This window comes from Abramis brama (assembly GCF_963993115.1).
Source record: "Abramis brama genome assembly, chromosome: 8".
Lineage (NCBI taxonomy): Eukaryota > Metazoa > Chordata > Actinopteri > Cypriniformes > Leuciscidae > Abramis > Abramis brama.
In genome coordinates, this window is record NC_139970.1 from 16,676,563 (window position 1) to 16,690,379 (window position 13,817).

General features: G+C 38.5%; 1 protein-coding gene across 2 annotated transcripts in view; it reads right to left on the bottom strand.

Moving 5' to 3' along the window:
• enox1 (ecto-NOX disulfide-thiol exchanger 1) overlaps positions 1–13,817 on the bottom strand; it is a 104,990-nt gene that overhangs the window by 5,409 nt on the left and 85,764 nt on the right. For both annotated transcript variants that reach the window (XM_084122218.1, XM_084122219.1), the window contains 3 exons: positions 11,356–11,473; positions 8,452–8,636; positions 4,475–4,582 (listed from right to left, as the gene is read on the bottom strand). In XM_084122218.1, coding sequence (XP_083978344.1) covers positions 4,475–4,582; positions 8,452–8,636; positions 11,356–11,473 — 411 coding nt within the window. The remainder of the gene's footprint in view (positions 1–4,474; positions 4,583–8,451; positions 8,637–11,355; positions 11,474–13,817) is intronic.

Genomic DNA, 13,817 nt, shown 5'->3' on the forward strand with positions numbered 1-13,817 from the left:
GTTGCAAATTTAACTTATGCTCAAAATGTAAATATTGCATAAAACATTTGCGAATAAAGTATCCAGTTCCATCCAGTGAGTCCACTTTGACAAAAGACTTTGTTCAGGCATTTCAGAATGGCCAAAACAGCATTTAAAACGCTGTGCAACGAGATCGGTCCACTGGTTAGTCCAGTTATGCTGTCCCATTGCACAGTCACATGACTTTTTTGATGAGCATCGAGGAATTTTTTTCAGTAAAGGTGTTTGTGAATGCCGTCTTATCGGATTTTTTAAAAAAAAAAAATTTGACTCAAATGATTGCATACATTTTTCATGTGCATTTTTAGAATTTATGTGCATCTTGGCGTTTCCATCCAGCAATTTTACTTTATGCAACAAAATAAATTTAGGTGGATGGAAGCTGATGTTACATCTGGGAAATTTCAGACTGGCCTTGAGTGTGCCAAGTTGATACTACATTTTTAATGGATGCTTGTGAGAAATGGCGTAATGAAACACATTTGTGATTCCATACATTACAGCCAGGGTGTCTCTAGAAGTTCACAGCAGTTTCTTATTTATGGGATATGGAAGCAAGCCCCCTCTGGTTCTAAAAATACTGTACACACATCTCCCATCTGCTAGCCGGTTTAGTTAGGAGCGCTTATACCGTATGGGCTCCACAGGACCTCCACAACTATTGATGTTCCTATTATCTCAGTCAAATAACATTCATGCAAACCAATGTCTGCTGTTGGGAAAATGGAGTAAACAAGGCTGGTCATTATTCCCTGCGTCTGGGCAAACCACTATACTGGCACCAATGATAAGGTATCATGTTGTGCTGTTCAGCAACAGATCATCTATCCTCACTGACAACATCTCTATAGACTTTAATGAATGCAGACACCACATTTCAATTGGCATGGATGAAGAAGAGTGAGAGATGTACAGTCTGTTAAACAGATATGGTAAAATGCATAAAGGACAAAAGTCACATCTAACTTTCACAACTCATGTGTAATTTTTTCAAAGATCTACTGTATTTTCAGTTGTTGAAAGTGTGTTTCATTGACTAAGTATTTTTTAGTTTACCATAAATGCTTGTCAGTACATTCAGGCATATACAGTACTTTAACCATATTTCAAAGACAATAGAAGTAATTATGGAATTACATATAGGCCTGGTTTTACAGACAGGGCTTAGATTAAGCCAGGATTAGGCCTTAGTTCAATTAGAACATTTAAGTAGCTTTTATAAACGTGCCTTAGAAAAAAACATTACTGGTGTGCATTTTGAGACAAAACAATGACACTGACATATTTTAAAACATGTCAGTGCAAGTTGTTTCAGTTAAAACAGCTCAAGCATGCGTTTAAGTCTGAGACTAGCTAAAGCCTCGTCTGTGAAAATCTAACATTCAGCTAACTGCATTTTATATAAATGTAAACTAATACACTTTAATTTCATTGCAATTAACACTCAAGAATATATTTTAAGTACATTTAAGAACAACCCGGCTCTCCAGCGCTGCGCTACGCTATCTCTTGTTTCCTTTCCCCAGACACGACAAAACATATTCATCTTGAGACGAAAAACTGTCCTGCTCTTTTTCGTGTGTTGCTGTTACATCTCTCTGTTTTCAGGTATGTGTGTGTGTGCACCCTGTGTTCCTGCTGCCATGTTGAGTTGTGTTTCTCGCTGCATGCACAGGGGGACTGAGGACAGGCAGTGACCCCAGGCTGAAGAGCTTCCCGCTGTCACACGAGGAGGCAGACACTGCCAAAATGCAGTATATGTGAAGCGAACAGTGCTCTTAATGGCTTACATAAGGCTTTGTGCCCCTTTACAAACTAACTCCCAACCAGTGCTGGGAAGTAACTGAATGCTACACACTTTTGACAATAGCAAAGACACAATTATGTATTGCATGCAAAGTTTTATGCAGTTTTACTATTTCTTTCAAACGAAGCAGTGAGATATGGAAGCTTGTTTGTGCCACATAATAATAAATAAATATATATATATGTGTTGTTGTTGTTTGTTTTGCTTTACTGTATCTTCTATGTTATCTGTGTTAATGTTCAATGTGGCTCCCTTGAGTGCAAAACAAATTCCCCTCAGGGCAATAAAGGTTTCATTCATATGTATATATATATATATATATATTTGTATACAGACCCTTTCCAAAAAATTAGAATATCATGGAAAAGTTTATTTATTTCCATAATTCCATTCAAAACGTTAAACTTCCATAGATTATAGATTCAGGGCCCACAACTTAAACTATTTCAAGTATTTAGTTGTTTATTTGTACATAATTTGGGCTTCCAGCTCATAAAACCCACGAAAACAGGATTTCAAAAAATTAGAATATTACATGAAATCACAGTAATTACACAGTGATACCATGGTCATTGAACCAGGCTTTGGTTCTTTTGGCAGTGTGGGCAGGTGCAAATCCTGCTGGAAAATGAAGGAAGCATTAAGTGCTCTGAAAATGTCCTGGTAGACGGCTGCGTTGACTCTGGATTTAATAAAGCACAGTGGACCAAAGTCCTCTTTTCTGATGAGAGCAAATTTTGCATCTCATTTGGAAACCAAGGTCCCAGAGTCTGGAGGAAGAATGGAGAGGCACACAATCCAAGATGCTTGAAGTCCAGTGTGAAGTTTCCACAGTCTGTGTTGGTTTGGGGAGCATGTCATCGGCTGGTGTTGGTCCACTGTGCTGTCCACTCAACGCAGCCGTCTACCAGGACATTTCCAGAGCACTTCATGCTTCCTTCATTTTCCAGCAGGATTTGCACCTGCCCACACTGCCAAAATAACCAAAACCTGGTTCAATGACCATGGTATCACTGTGTAATTACTGTGTGATTTCATGTAATATTCAAATTTTTTGAAATCCTGTTTTCGTGGGTTTTATGACCTGGAAGCCCAAATTATGTACAAATAAACAACTAAATACTTGAAATTGTTTAAGTTGTGGGCCCTGAATCTATAATCTATGGAAGTTTAACGTTTTGAATGGAATTATGGAAATAAATAAACTTTTCCTATATATATAAAGGTAATTGCGTCTTTTTATTTCCCAGTTCTGACCTTTTTTTCTATAAACTCCCAATTCTGAGAAATAAAGTCAGAATTGCAAGAAAAAGTTTATATCCCACAATTCTGACTTTATAACTTGCAGTTGTGAGTTTATATCTTGCTGTCTTGCAAAGTCAGAAAAAAAAATCACAATTACCTTTTTGGTTTTTATTCAGTGTCAGAATCAAGCTTCCTTAGTAATTAAGTGAATTTAGATGGGTCATGTAAAAGTCAAAGGCAAAGTAAAAGCTCAAATGTCTGAATGATATTTCACGTCTTCTTTTTTTGTAAAGCTGTCCTAAATACTATTGTAATACAATATGAACACGTGCTATGCTAGCTGTTGATTTGAACTGAAATAAATAAAATTCATTAGTTCCAGGCCAGCAGGGCCACTGCTCAATTATGTTTGAATTAGTAGGAAGAACTTGATTTGTTGTTGTAATCTAAATTATTAAGTTCCATTGACACAGTGAAGTTTGTTGGTTGAACAATATTTCATTAGAAATTGTCATAAAGATTGATGTAAACTTTTTTTTCTTTTTTTTCTTTTGCCAAAACAGACCTTTTTAAAGACCTTTTTAATACCACCTTGTATGAAATTTAAGACCAAACCTGCGATGGAAATACACAGACTATGAATGAACGCATATTCGAAAGTGAAGTAAAAAACGAGTTTGCATTCAAAAGCTATTTCAACACCCCACATATATAGCGGCTCCACAAATTATATACAATATAATATAATTACCCAACTATACAATTGCGAGAGAACACAAAAGTATTGGATTAAAAAAAAAAATATATATATTTATTTTTTACCACCATGTCCCTTTAGGGGCACCAAAGTACGCGTTTTTTCCTTTCTGAACATGGTTTTCGGCTTTGGGCACATCCCTAAAAGACAACATCCTTTTTTTATCCATTTTCTCTAGTCAGATAGCACCTCTTTCAGGTTTTTTTTTTCACCTTTCTACTGTGACAGGCTCTCGCTGTGTGCTTCCCACTTTGGGTGTGTGTTTCCACTGTCTTGATGCCCATTGTACCAAGCTTAAACCATCTCTGACAAACGGCGCAGTTTGCCTCGTAGACATTTCCAGTTCACCACGAGAACTCATTGTTATATAGAGTAAAATATGACTTCAGTGGAAATAAATGTGGTAAAATGATGTCACCATAATTGGAATCCTCATTGTTTTCTGCCATATAACTGTTCTGATTGTAAAACAATAAAGTCTTACAAGATAATAAGCTTGTAGTGTAGCTAAAATGGTACATTACAAGGGTATAGCTTGAGTAGCTGTAGCTTCAAAGTAGACCCCACCCCCCCCATAACACTATAACTGTGTGTATATGGAAAATTCAGATTATTCAGCAAAATGGCCAATAAGTCTGTCCAACCTTTTCCCTGAGGCTGAGGACCTCTCCCTCTAGGTAGCGCTGCTCATCTCTGGCCTGTTCCAGCTCCAGCTCCTTCCCTTTCAGCTCTTCCTGGAGCCGAAGTAGTTGCTGTGGAGACAAACAGCATCGTGAGCAACAGAAAGCAGATGGCTGGAACAATGAGCAGCGTGTGGGGCTGCATGGTGCCCTCATAAACAAACTCCACACAAACATTATTGAACGGCATACAATGAAGATAATAAAAAGCGGTGCGGTGGGTTAGGGAGGTTGACTGAGTCAGATTTTGTGCCTGTTTAAAAGGTCATGCGGTCAGCTTTTTGTAGCATGTATTGAAAATAAAAATATAATAATGGAATTTTAAAAGTGGAATTTCAAAAATAGCTCGAATGCACAGCAGCTCAGAGATCCACTTGTCACACGTTGACATGATTGGTTACAAGGTAGTTTGTGACATCAGAAACACCAGCGATTTTGAGACTGTCTTTGGTTCACTGCAGTTTTAAGGAGAAAATATTCAGCAATGGTGTTGACTTATGAATTTGCACATGGTTCGTTTTAAAGCATATTTAAAACACCACATAGGCATATAAACAACAGTAAAAAATTTGATTTTCACCACAGGGGGGCTTTAATGTTCCCTTGTACCTCTAGTCCACCAATGGGGATGTATCATACGATAAAGTTATTTAGTTCCTCTTCTGGTACCAGAAAAGGGCTACTTTGGATTACAGTGAGTGTACAGTGAGCGTAAAAGGATTACAGTGAGCGTTTCCCGACGAGACCACCTCCTTGGGCCCCTCACTCCTCTAGCGCATTGCAAACAAGCTGAGACTGCGTTCGTGGGTGGTTTATACTCTCTCATGAGAGCATGACCACGTCGGCACGTTGTTCGTCTTGCCTTTCTCATGAGGGCTTGAGCGCTCAGTGTGCCGTGTGCCATCGAGTTTGACGGCCACGTTCGCTGTCTCGCATGCCTGGCAGCTTTCGGATGGGCTTACTGGTCTCACACCCGAGCCGAGTCCCTGTGTTCCACCTCGCTGCCCCACCCCGGTTACGTCTGTGGTCCCGTTGGTCCCGCTTGCACGGTGTCTGGGAGCCTGGCTAGCACTTCCCAGCCCGTCTCACTTGTCCGTACCATCAGACTCGGCTATGTGATTCAGTTCACCCGGCGCCCACCCAAGTTCAGGGGCATCGCAACTCCGCACAGAGGTGAAATGGATGCCCCTGAACTTGGGTGGGCGCATACGGACAGCACTGCGACTCTCATTGTCCTGAGACCCCGGCCTGGATACGTGCCCAAGGTTCCTACCACTCCCTTCAGGGACCAGGTAGTGAACCTGCAAGCTCTGCTTTCGGAGGAGGCAGACCCAGCCCTGGCTTTTCTATATCCCGTCCGCTCCTTGCGGTTATACGTGGACAGAATGCAAAGCTTTAGGACACCAGATCAGCTCTTCGTCTGTTACGGACGCCAGCAGAAGGGAAAGGCTGTCTCCAATCAGAGGTTAGCCCACTGGATAGTGGATGCTATTGTCTTGGCGTACCAGTCCCAAGATATGCCTTGCCCGTTCGGGTTACGAGCGCACTCAACTAGAAGTGTTGCTTCCTCCTAGGCACTGGCTCAAGGCGCCTCGCTGACAGATAAATGTAGAGCTGCGGGCTGGGCGACACCCAACACGTTCGCTATATTCTATAGCCTCCGCAGCATCTCCTTCTCCAAGGTCACGCTTTCCCAGCGTTATCCAATAAGTCAAACTGAGTGGGTCTTGCGGAACAGCAGTGACTGACCTTCTCTGCTTAGAGCTCCTACTTTCTGCCCAACACTGCGGTCAGGCCAGAAGACTCAAGTGGAGCGCTAGAAGGGCGAGCAGTGGCGTGTGGGTAGATATCCCCATTTCATCAGTTATGACGTACGTAATAGTGAACTGAAGAAGGGGAACGTCTCGGTTACGTACGGTAACCCTCATTCCCCGAGGAGGGAACGGAAACGGAGTCAGTTATGACGTACGTCTCCGTTCCATCCTCGGGGAACGAGGGTTACCATACGTAACCGAGACGTTTTATTCCTGTGATGGCAAAGCTGAACTTTCTGCATAATATCACATGATCCTTCAGCAATAATTTTAATATGATGATTTGCTGCTGAAGAAACCTTTATTATTAACAATATTGAAAACAGTTGAATATATATTTTTTATATCAATGTAAAAATCTTCAATGTCACTTTTGATCAATTTAATGCATGATTAATGCATAAAACACTTATACAATAATGTTAACAAAGACAACCTTTGATTTTGATAATGTATTAGTAAATGTTGAAATTAATAATAATTAAGATTAATTAATGCTGTAGAAATATTATTCATTCTTAGTTCATGTTAACTAAGGGAACCTTATTGTAAGTGTTACCAAAAAATCGTACTGACTCTAAACAGTAGTATACTGTACATGCGATCACAGACGAAATAAATAACTTTAAAATTAAAAAAAAGTTTTAAATTAAATGATGACAGTCCACTGCACTCTATATAAATCTGAATATTATTTTTCTCTTTCAACAAAAAGGATACTCATTTCTTCCATTACTATTGATCTTGAACATAAAAGCCTTTAACGCAACTGCACAATGTAAAATGATAGTGAGCGAGAGAGAGAGAGACAGAGATAGAGAGCTCACCAGTGCATTAATGGCAGCACGATGACAGCCTGCGTCATGAAGAACACTGTGTCCAATCATTATTTAAGCTGATTTGACAGCTAATTAACGGAGGTGTGAGTGTTTCTGTTCCAGATGGAGCGCTGACGTGTGAGCATGCTGAACACTTACGCATAACTGATGTTTTGAGTATGTTTGAATGTGTCAAGTGTGTTTCACTATTTAGGAGTGTTTTTAATCTCAGCTGTGATCTTTTTCGCCGTCATCAACTGAGTGGACAGTGTAAGATGCTACTTTGCAGATTCATCAGACATGGGACAAACAAGTCCCACAACTTTACCAGTGTTTTTTAAGCCTTTAAAGGCTACTGTATCATATTTGATACACAAATTTTGATTGATACAACAATTTCCAAGGCCGCTAAATTATCAACATTATCAAAACTTTGCTGAAAAACCTGTTCTCCCAAATGCCTTCGGTCGTCTGACAGAACTACAGAGCTCTGATCATAAAACAACTACATCAAATTGCATATTTTTGTTCAGTTTGGGTCTCTGGATAAAATGTAGTTTTTTTTCTACTTGATTATGAGCTCCATATTCTTAACATAAAGAAAAGGTTCAGAGCAGGATAATGGCTGGCCCGTTCTTTAGTGTGATCTAATTGGTCACTCCATGATTCATGAGCTTAATGACTGGACAATAACAATAATATCAAACATGCTATTAACACTGTCAGCAGGAAGATGAGTCGCTGAGGCTGTTAACACACACCCGCTGAGACACGCATCAGCAAGACATTTATAATGTTACAGAAGATTTCTATTTCAAATAAATACTGTTCTTTTGAACTTTCTATCAAAGATGTCAAAAATCTATCAAGGTTGGCACAAAAATGTGGAGCAGCACAACTATTTTCAACACTGATAATAATAAGAAATGTGTCTTGAAACTGGAGTAATGGCTGCTGCAAATTCAGTCTTTTAAAATGCAGTAGTCAACATCTGAAGTGGATCAAAACCGATCAAAGCTGTACATGAATTTTGAACAATACCTGTTCTTGTCTTAGGACAACTTTTTTGATCCACTTCAAATGTTGACTACTATATAATAAAATTGAAAACAGTTATTTAAAATTGTAATTGTAATTCACAATATTACTGTTTTTAATGTTTTTGATCAAAAAAATTCAGCCTTGGTGAACATAAGGGGATTTTTTGAAAAACAAAAAACTTATTTTCGACCCCTAAGCTTTTGAATGTACTGAAGCGGGACGCGGGCCTGAGACTGAACCCTAAAAGTGCAGCTGATGTGTGTATTACCTGCTGCATGTTCTGCATGGTGTGTTGCAGGAAGTGCAGCTGCTGTTCTTGCGTGTGGTCCTCCTCGGTACGGTACGCCTTGCCTTGCTCCTTCTTCAGCAGCTCTACCTCGTTCCTGTAGGCGTCCAGCTGCCAGCGCAGACTGTCGTTCTCCTCTCGCAGAGCGCACGACTGCGCAGACAGCACTGCTCTCAGACAGGAAGGAAGAGAGACCGGAAGTGAGCTTGGAAGAAGGTTTTCAATTTACAGCTTTCAATTTACAGATGGGGAGAATTCACACTTTTGTGCCTGGTAGACCTAGTAGATCACTTTGACCTGATCGAGCTGATTAACTGTGTTCCATAACCTAGCTTAAACTAGTCGACCATCTTTACCACCTTAAAGACAGCATGAAATGGATGTTGCGATAGTCTTTTCTTCTCTATTGTGTGACGTATATATCCAAATGAAACGGCTTCTCGAACAGGAAAAAATGCAGAAAGGGACTTGATTTTGTCATGGCAGTTGATTGTATCGTTAAGATTGTTGTGGTTTGCAATTGGTCGATCTCATGTGAGTGACAGTTTGCCCCGCCCTCACGCCAGTAAACACATCATCAGAGAAAAGAAGGGAGGAGATGTTATTTTGATAAAAGATTACAAGGACACATTAATAAAAAAAAAATCAAAGAAATGATGTGCACGGATAAATGATTTATACAAATACTGCGACAAGAATTGTCAATTTTGATTTCATGATGACTTTAAGGCAAGACAAGATGACTTTAATTTAAAACTAAATTAACTGGATATTATTATACTTCCAAAGCTGAAGGAATTTGACATTTTTTTTGTATTACATGTTTTCTGACAAGTATGCAAATGTAGTTAATTATGTAATTAAATATGCGCTAATTTACATATATTTCCAGAACATTCTTAATCATTTTGTTGGCGTATTCGTTTTTACAGAGGGATTTTTGATATTTCTTTATTACTCCATAAATAAGAAAAAAACTGTCCACACCCAGAAAAAATAATCACCATGTTTTTAGGAATAAATCTGGCAAATGACATATGAACAAACACATCAGTAAAAACCTTCAGAATATATATGCATGTATAATATATATATATGAAAAAAACTATGATTCTACCTTTCTCTTCTAGCATGTGGCAACATATGATCTCTTACTTAATCTAACATGGAGCATACAAGACAAGTTCTAACATCAATCCGTCTGGTTGAATCAGCATAGATACGTGGCAGGCTTTAGGGAAAGTGTTATGATTCATAGCTGAAATTGATGGTGAAGTTTGCATAACAACTTGGTCACTGTGCTGAGTCTCTGCTGTGTCAACAGAGAATCTCAACTATTAGATATTCCATCCTGCCACCGAAAATACTTCTTTTATTGAGCCAGAGCTAGTGTGCTGTGACAGGTCATGAAATATCGCTGAGCTCAGAATCCCCTGACACTTTCTGCCGCCGTTCTCTGCTGAAGCAATATCATTCATAATCAGATTTGGTGTGGGATACACGCAGGAAGGAGAGTGTAATCACTCAAGTTGATATCTCGGCACAAATGCTGTTGTACTCAAGGTTATCTAAAGGATGTGATCGCTCCGTTTGAATAAACCTATTAAATATACAAGTGGTCACAGCAGAGCTGATTTGATTAGAGACTAACAAGGGTGATTGTGTTTATTTTTTTTCATTGAATCAAGGAATTATTACAGCAAACCATGTTTTCATTTTCAAAGCATTAAAACACATGTACATGATCAGATGTAGTGAGAGAGCAAGACTGGTCCTATAGGACATTTTAACACTATATAAAGTATATTGTAAAGTGTTATCATTTTGTATATTTACTCTAGTCGACTGCTTCACCAGGAAAAGTTCATCTGTGACTGTAATGTAGCAGGCTAATAATAATTCCTTGATTTAATGGAAAAGTTCGGTAATGAAGATTAGTTCGGGAGACATTGATGAGGTATTGATGAAATTGTGTGAAACTGAGTGATTTGTGACAGCCTTGAAAGCATCAGTTACAAACAGAGTTAGAAAATGTATAAACAAATAAGTTTTGCACCATATTTTTTTTGTGTGTGAAAGATATGCTAATTCTATTCAGCAAATGCATAAAATTGATCAAAAATAACAATAAAAACATTTATGATGTTATAATGTGAGATTTCTATTTCAAATAAATGCTGTTTTTGTTGTTGTTGTTTTTTACTTTGGATTCATAATCCTAAAAAAACACTTCCACACTTCCATTAAGCAGCACAACAATTTTAGACTAATAATAATAGTAATAATTTCTTGAGCAGGAAATCAGAATTTAATTAGAATAAAGGATCATGTGACACTGAAGATGCTGAAAACTCAGCTTTGTCATCACAGGAATAAATTACATTTTAAAATCGTTTAAAAATTCAAATACAAAACAGTTATTTTAAATTGTAATAATATTTTTATTGCATAACATTTTACTGTTTTTGATCAAATAAATGCAGCCTTGGTGAGCATAAAAGACCTACTAAACATTTAAAAAATCTTACCGATCTTGAACTTTTGAACGTTATGTGTGTGTATTTATTTTTTGTCGGCAAGTGAAAAGCAAGTAAAAATCTAAACTATTGGCCAAGCAGAAAAAAATCCATATTGTTGAGCCCTAAAATAAAATGTAATTATGTGGGCGCTGAACAAAGCTCTCTATGGCACTGCATTACACATTCTTCTTATTCACCAGTTACCATTACTATCGATTTATTGATCGGTTTAATTGCACTGCATTTGCTTTGTAAAACAGCTCTAGATGTTAGGCCATTAGGTCTAAGGGTTTTTTAGGCACAGTCAGTCCCCGGCATCCTATAATGAATCATGATTATGAAAATCAGCGGCTGATCACAGGCCTACCAGTGTCCTCCATTCTGATCTTTTTGCAGGGGTTTTCCTCCAAGTCTTCATCTGACATTTCCATTTCCTCTTCTCTTCGTATTCCCATGATCTCTTCACTGTGAGCATTTCTCAGCTCCTAATGGAGCACAATACAGAAATCAAGCGAACACACACACACACACACACACACACACACACACACACACACACAGGCACGCACACACACACACACACACACACACACACACACACACACAGGCACGCACACACAGGCACACACACACACACACACATCCCATTACTGGCTTCTGTCTGAGACCTTGAATGATTAAAGATTACATTTTGCACACATTAACATTTCCTCTGCTCTGAGTAATTCTACAAGGACACACTTTATAGCTTCATTTGCTGTATAAATGTGGCAGTAACGTATGAAAATCACACATACCAATGAAATGTTTTTTCTGCAATTCTACTCTGATTTAACCTGGAAAATTTTGATCGGATGAAAAACCAGGCAATGATTTGGCAACCAGAGGCTCTGGTGATTGATTCCTTAACCATAAAATACAACCCAGAGGGAAAACCGAGGCTCTGCCGTCTCAGTGCCGAGCAATAGTGAAAGTTCATTTGTCTAGGTCTGAAAATGGAGCGTAAAAATCACATTACACAAACTTCCAAGCCCACTGATCCTCTGATAGCCATTATAGGGATCAGCACAAAGGACGTTTAATGCCACCACTGTGAAATCTTGCAGATCTGACTCCATAAAAGGCAGTGCATTTGAGCTTTACTTTATCTTTGATTGAATGCATTTTATTCTAGCACTGTGTCGCTTGAACTTTTATCTGTTTCTTGAAAGCAGTAGTATTACAGGAATAGAAATGGGAGTTTTGGATTGTTTCTGATATCATATTTCTATTATTTTACAGGGTTCCCGCAGCTTTTGACCAATGAATTTCCAAGACTTTTCCAATAGCATTTTATAGTCATTCGGGAAAACACATTTTTTAAAATTCCTTTTTTATAAAGACTGCATTCACAAAAAGCAACTTCTAGCCAACAAAATAGGCGAGACTGAAACTGGTTGTCAGACTGGGACAGTGTCACAAGGCCTATATCTCAGTAACAATAAGGTTTCGAGTCCAAATATCATATATTTTATAAAAGCTGTTGAGTAAACACAATAAAACCAAATATATATATATATATTTTATGAATTACACATCAAAATGTTATTTTTTATAAATTAAGATTTCTGTTAGCCAAAACAATGGTTTACATTTTGGTATGTAAGCATATGCTTAGTAGCCTGGAAATCCAGACCTAAATCTAAAAGATTAATGGTCTGGCGTCGACTAATGAAAATCGGCCAGCTCGAGGGGCGGCACCAAGCATGCATTTGAAAATCTCACTGCACGCAATTGGATAACACTACGACCAATCACAACAATAAACCCCATACACTTAGTTACCAGCGGAGCTAACTGGTAGATTAGACTCTTACCGTATCCGGTCGGCAAAACAGCAAAAACGTCCTTCTTGCAAAGGAACGATTCGAGCGGCGTCTTCTGTTCCTGTTTTAGATAAAAAGCCAAGTCTAACTCGTTCATTGTAGCGGCCAAAGCCATTTCAAACAACTGGTATTCATCCATAGCCTTCTTGCAATGTTTACTAATGACTTCGACGTCACAGCGCTGTCGTCATCTGTTTAGCTCGCCTCTGGCCCGCCTATATCAGATAACCCGATGTGATTGGTGCAGCTCAGATCGAGGGGCATATTTAATGAGCATCATTGGTCGACACCAGAGTAACTCGCTGAGCAAATTCAACTTGTGCTCTCGCGAGAACTCTGGATTACCAGAGTATATGCTTAGTATGTTTTTGTATGTAACTTTTTGTATGTTTTTCATGTCACATATTTCATGTGTTTCATAATTGTGTTTCTGTTTAAATTTAGCTGAAAGATCTGCTATTTAATAGTAAATTCACACTTAATTTAATGAATGGTATCTTTTGTCATGGACAATAACAGCGGAATACACTTTAAAGGGGTCATGAACTGAGAAATCAGAATTTCCTTGAGCTTTTAACATATAAGAGGTCATCATACTATAAGAATATCCTCTAAGTTTCAGAACTCAAAACTTCCTTGTTAGTCCAAAAACAGCTTTTATTGTTACCAAGCCCAGCGAAAGTCGTCCTGAAATGTGCCTATTTATGATGTAATAGATAGGTGAAAGACCGCCTCTGCACAAGAAAATCAACACCTACTTCATCATTGCAATGCTGGCCCTGCCCACTGGTGTGTTAGTGAGATGACGAGGAGAGAAGAGCAGGATCATTCAACTAAAAACAATATAACAACAATGTGAATGTCTCAGGTGAGCATCATTTATTTGTATTCGGTACATTTCGTGGTGGTAAATAAGTCACAATTTCGGCGCAGGCTCTGCAAACAGACTTTTATGATATGGACT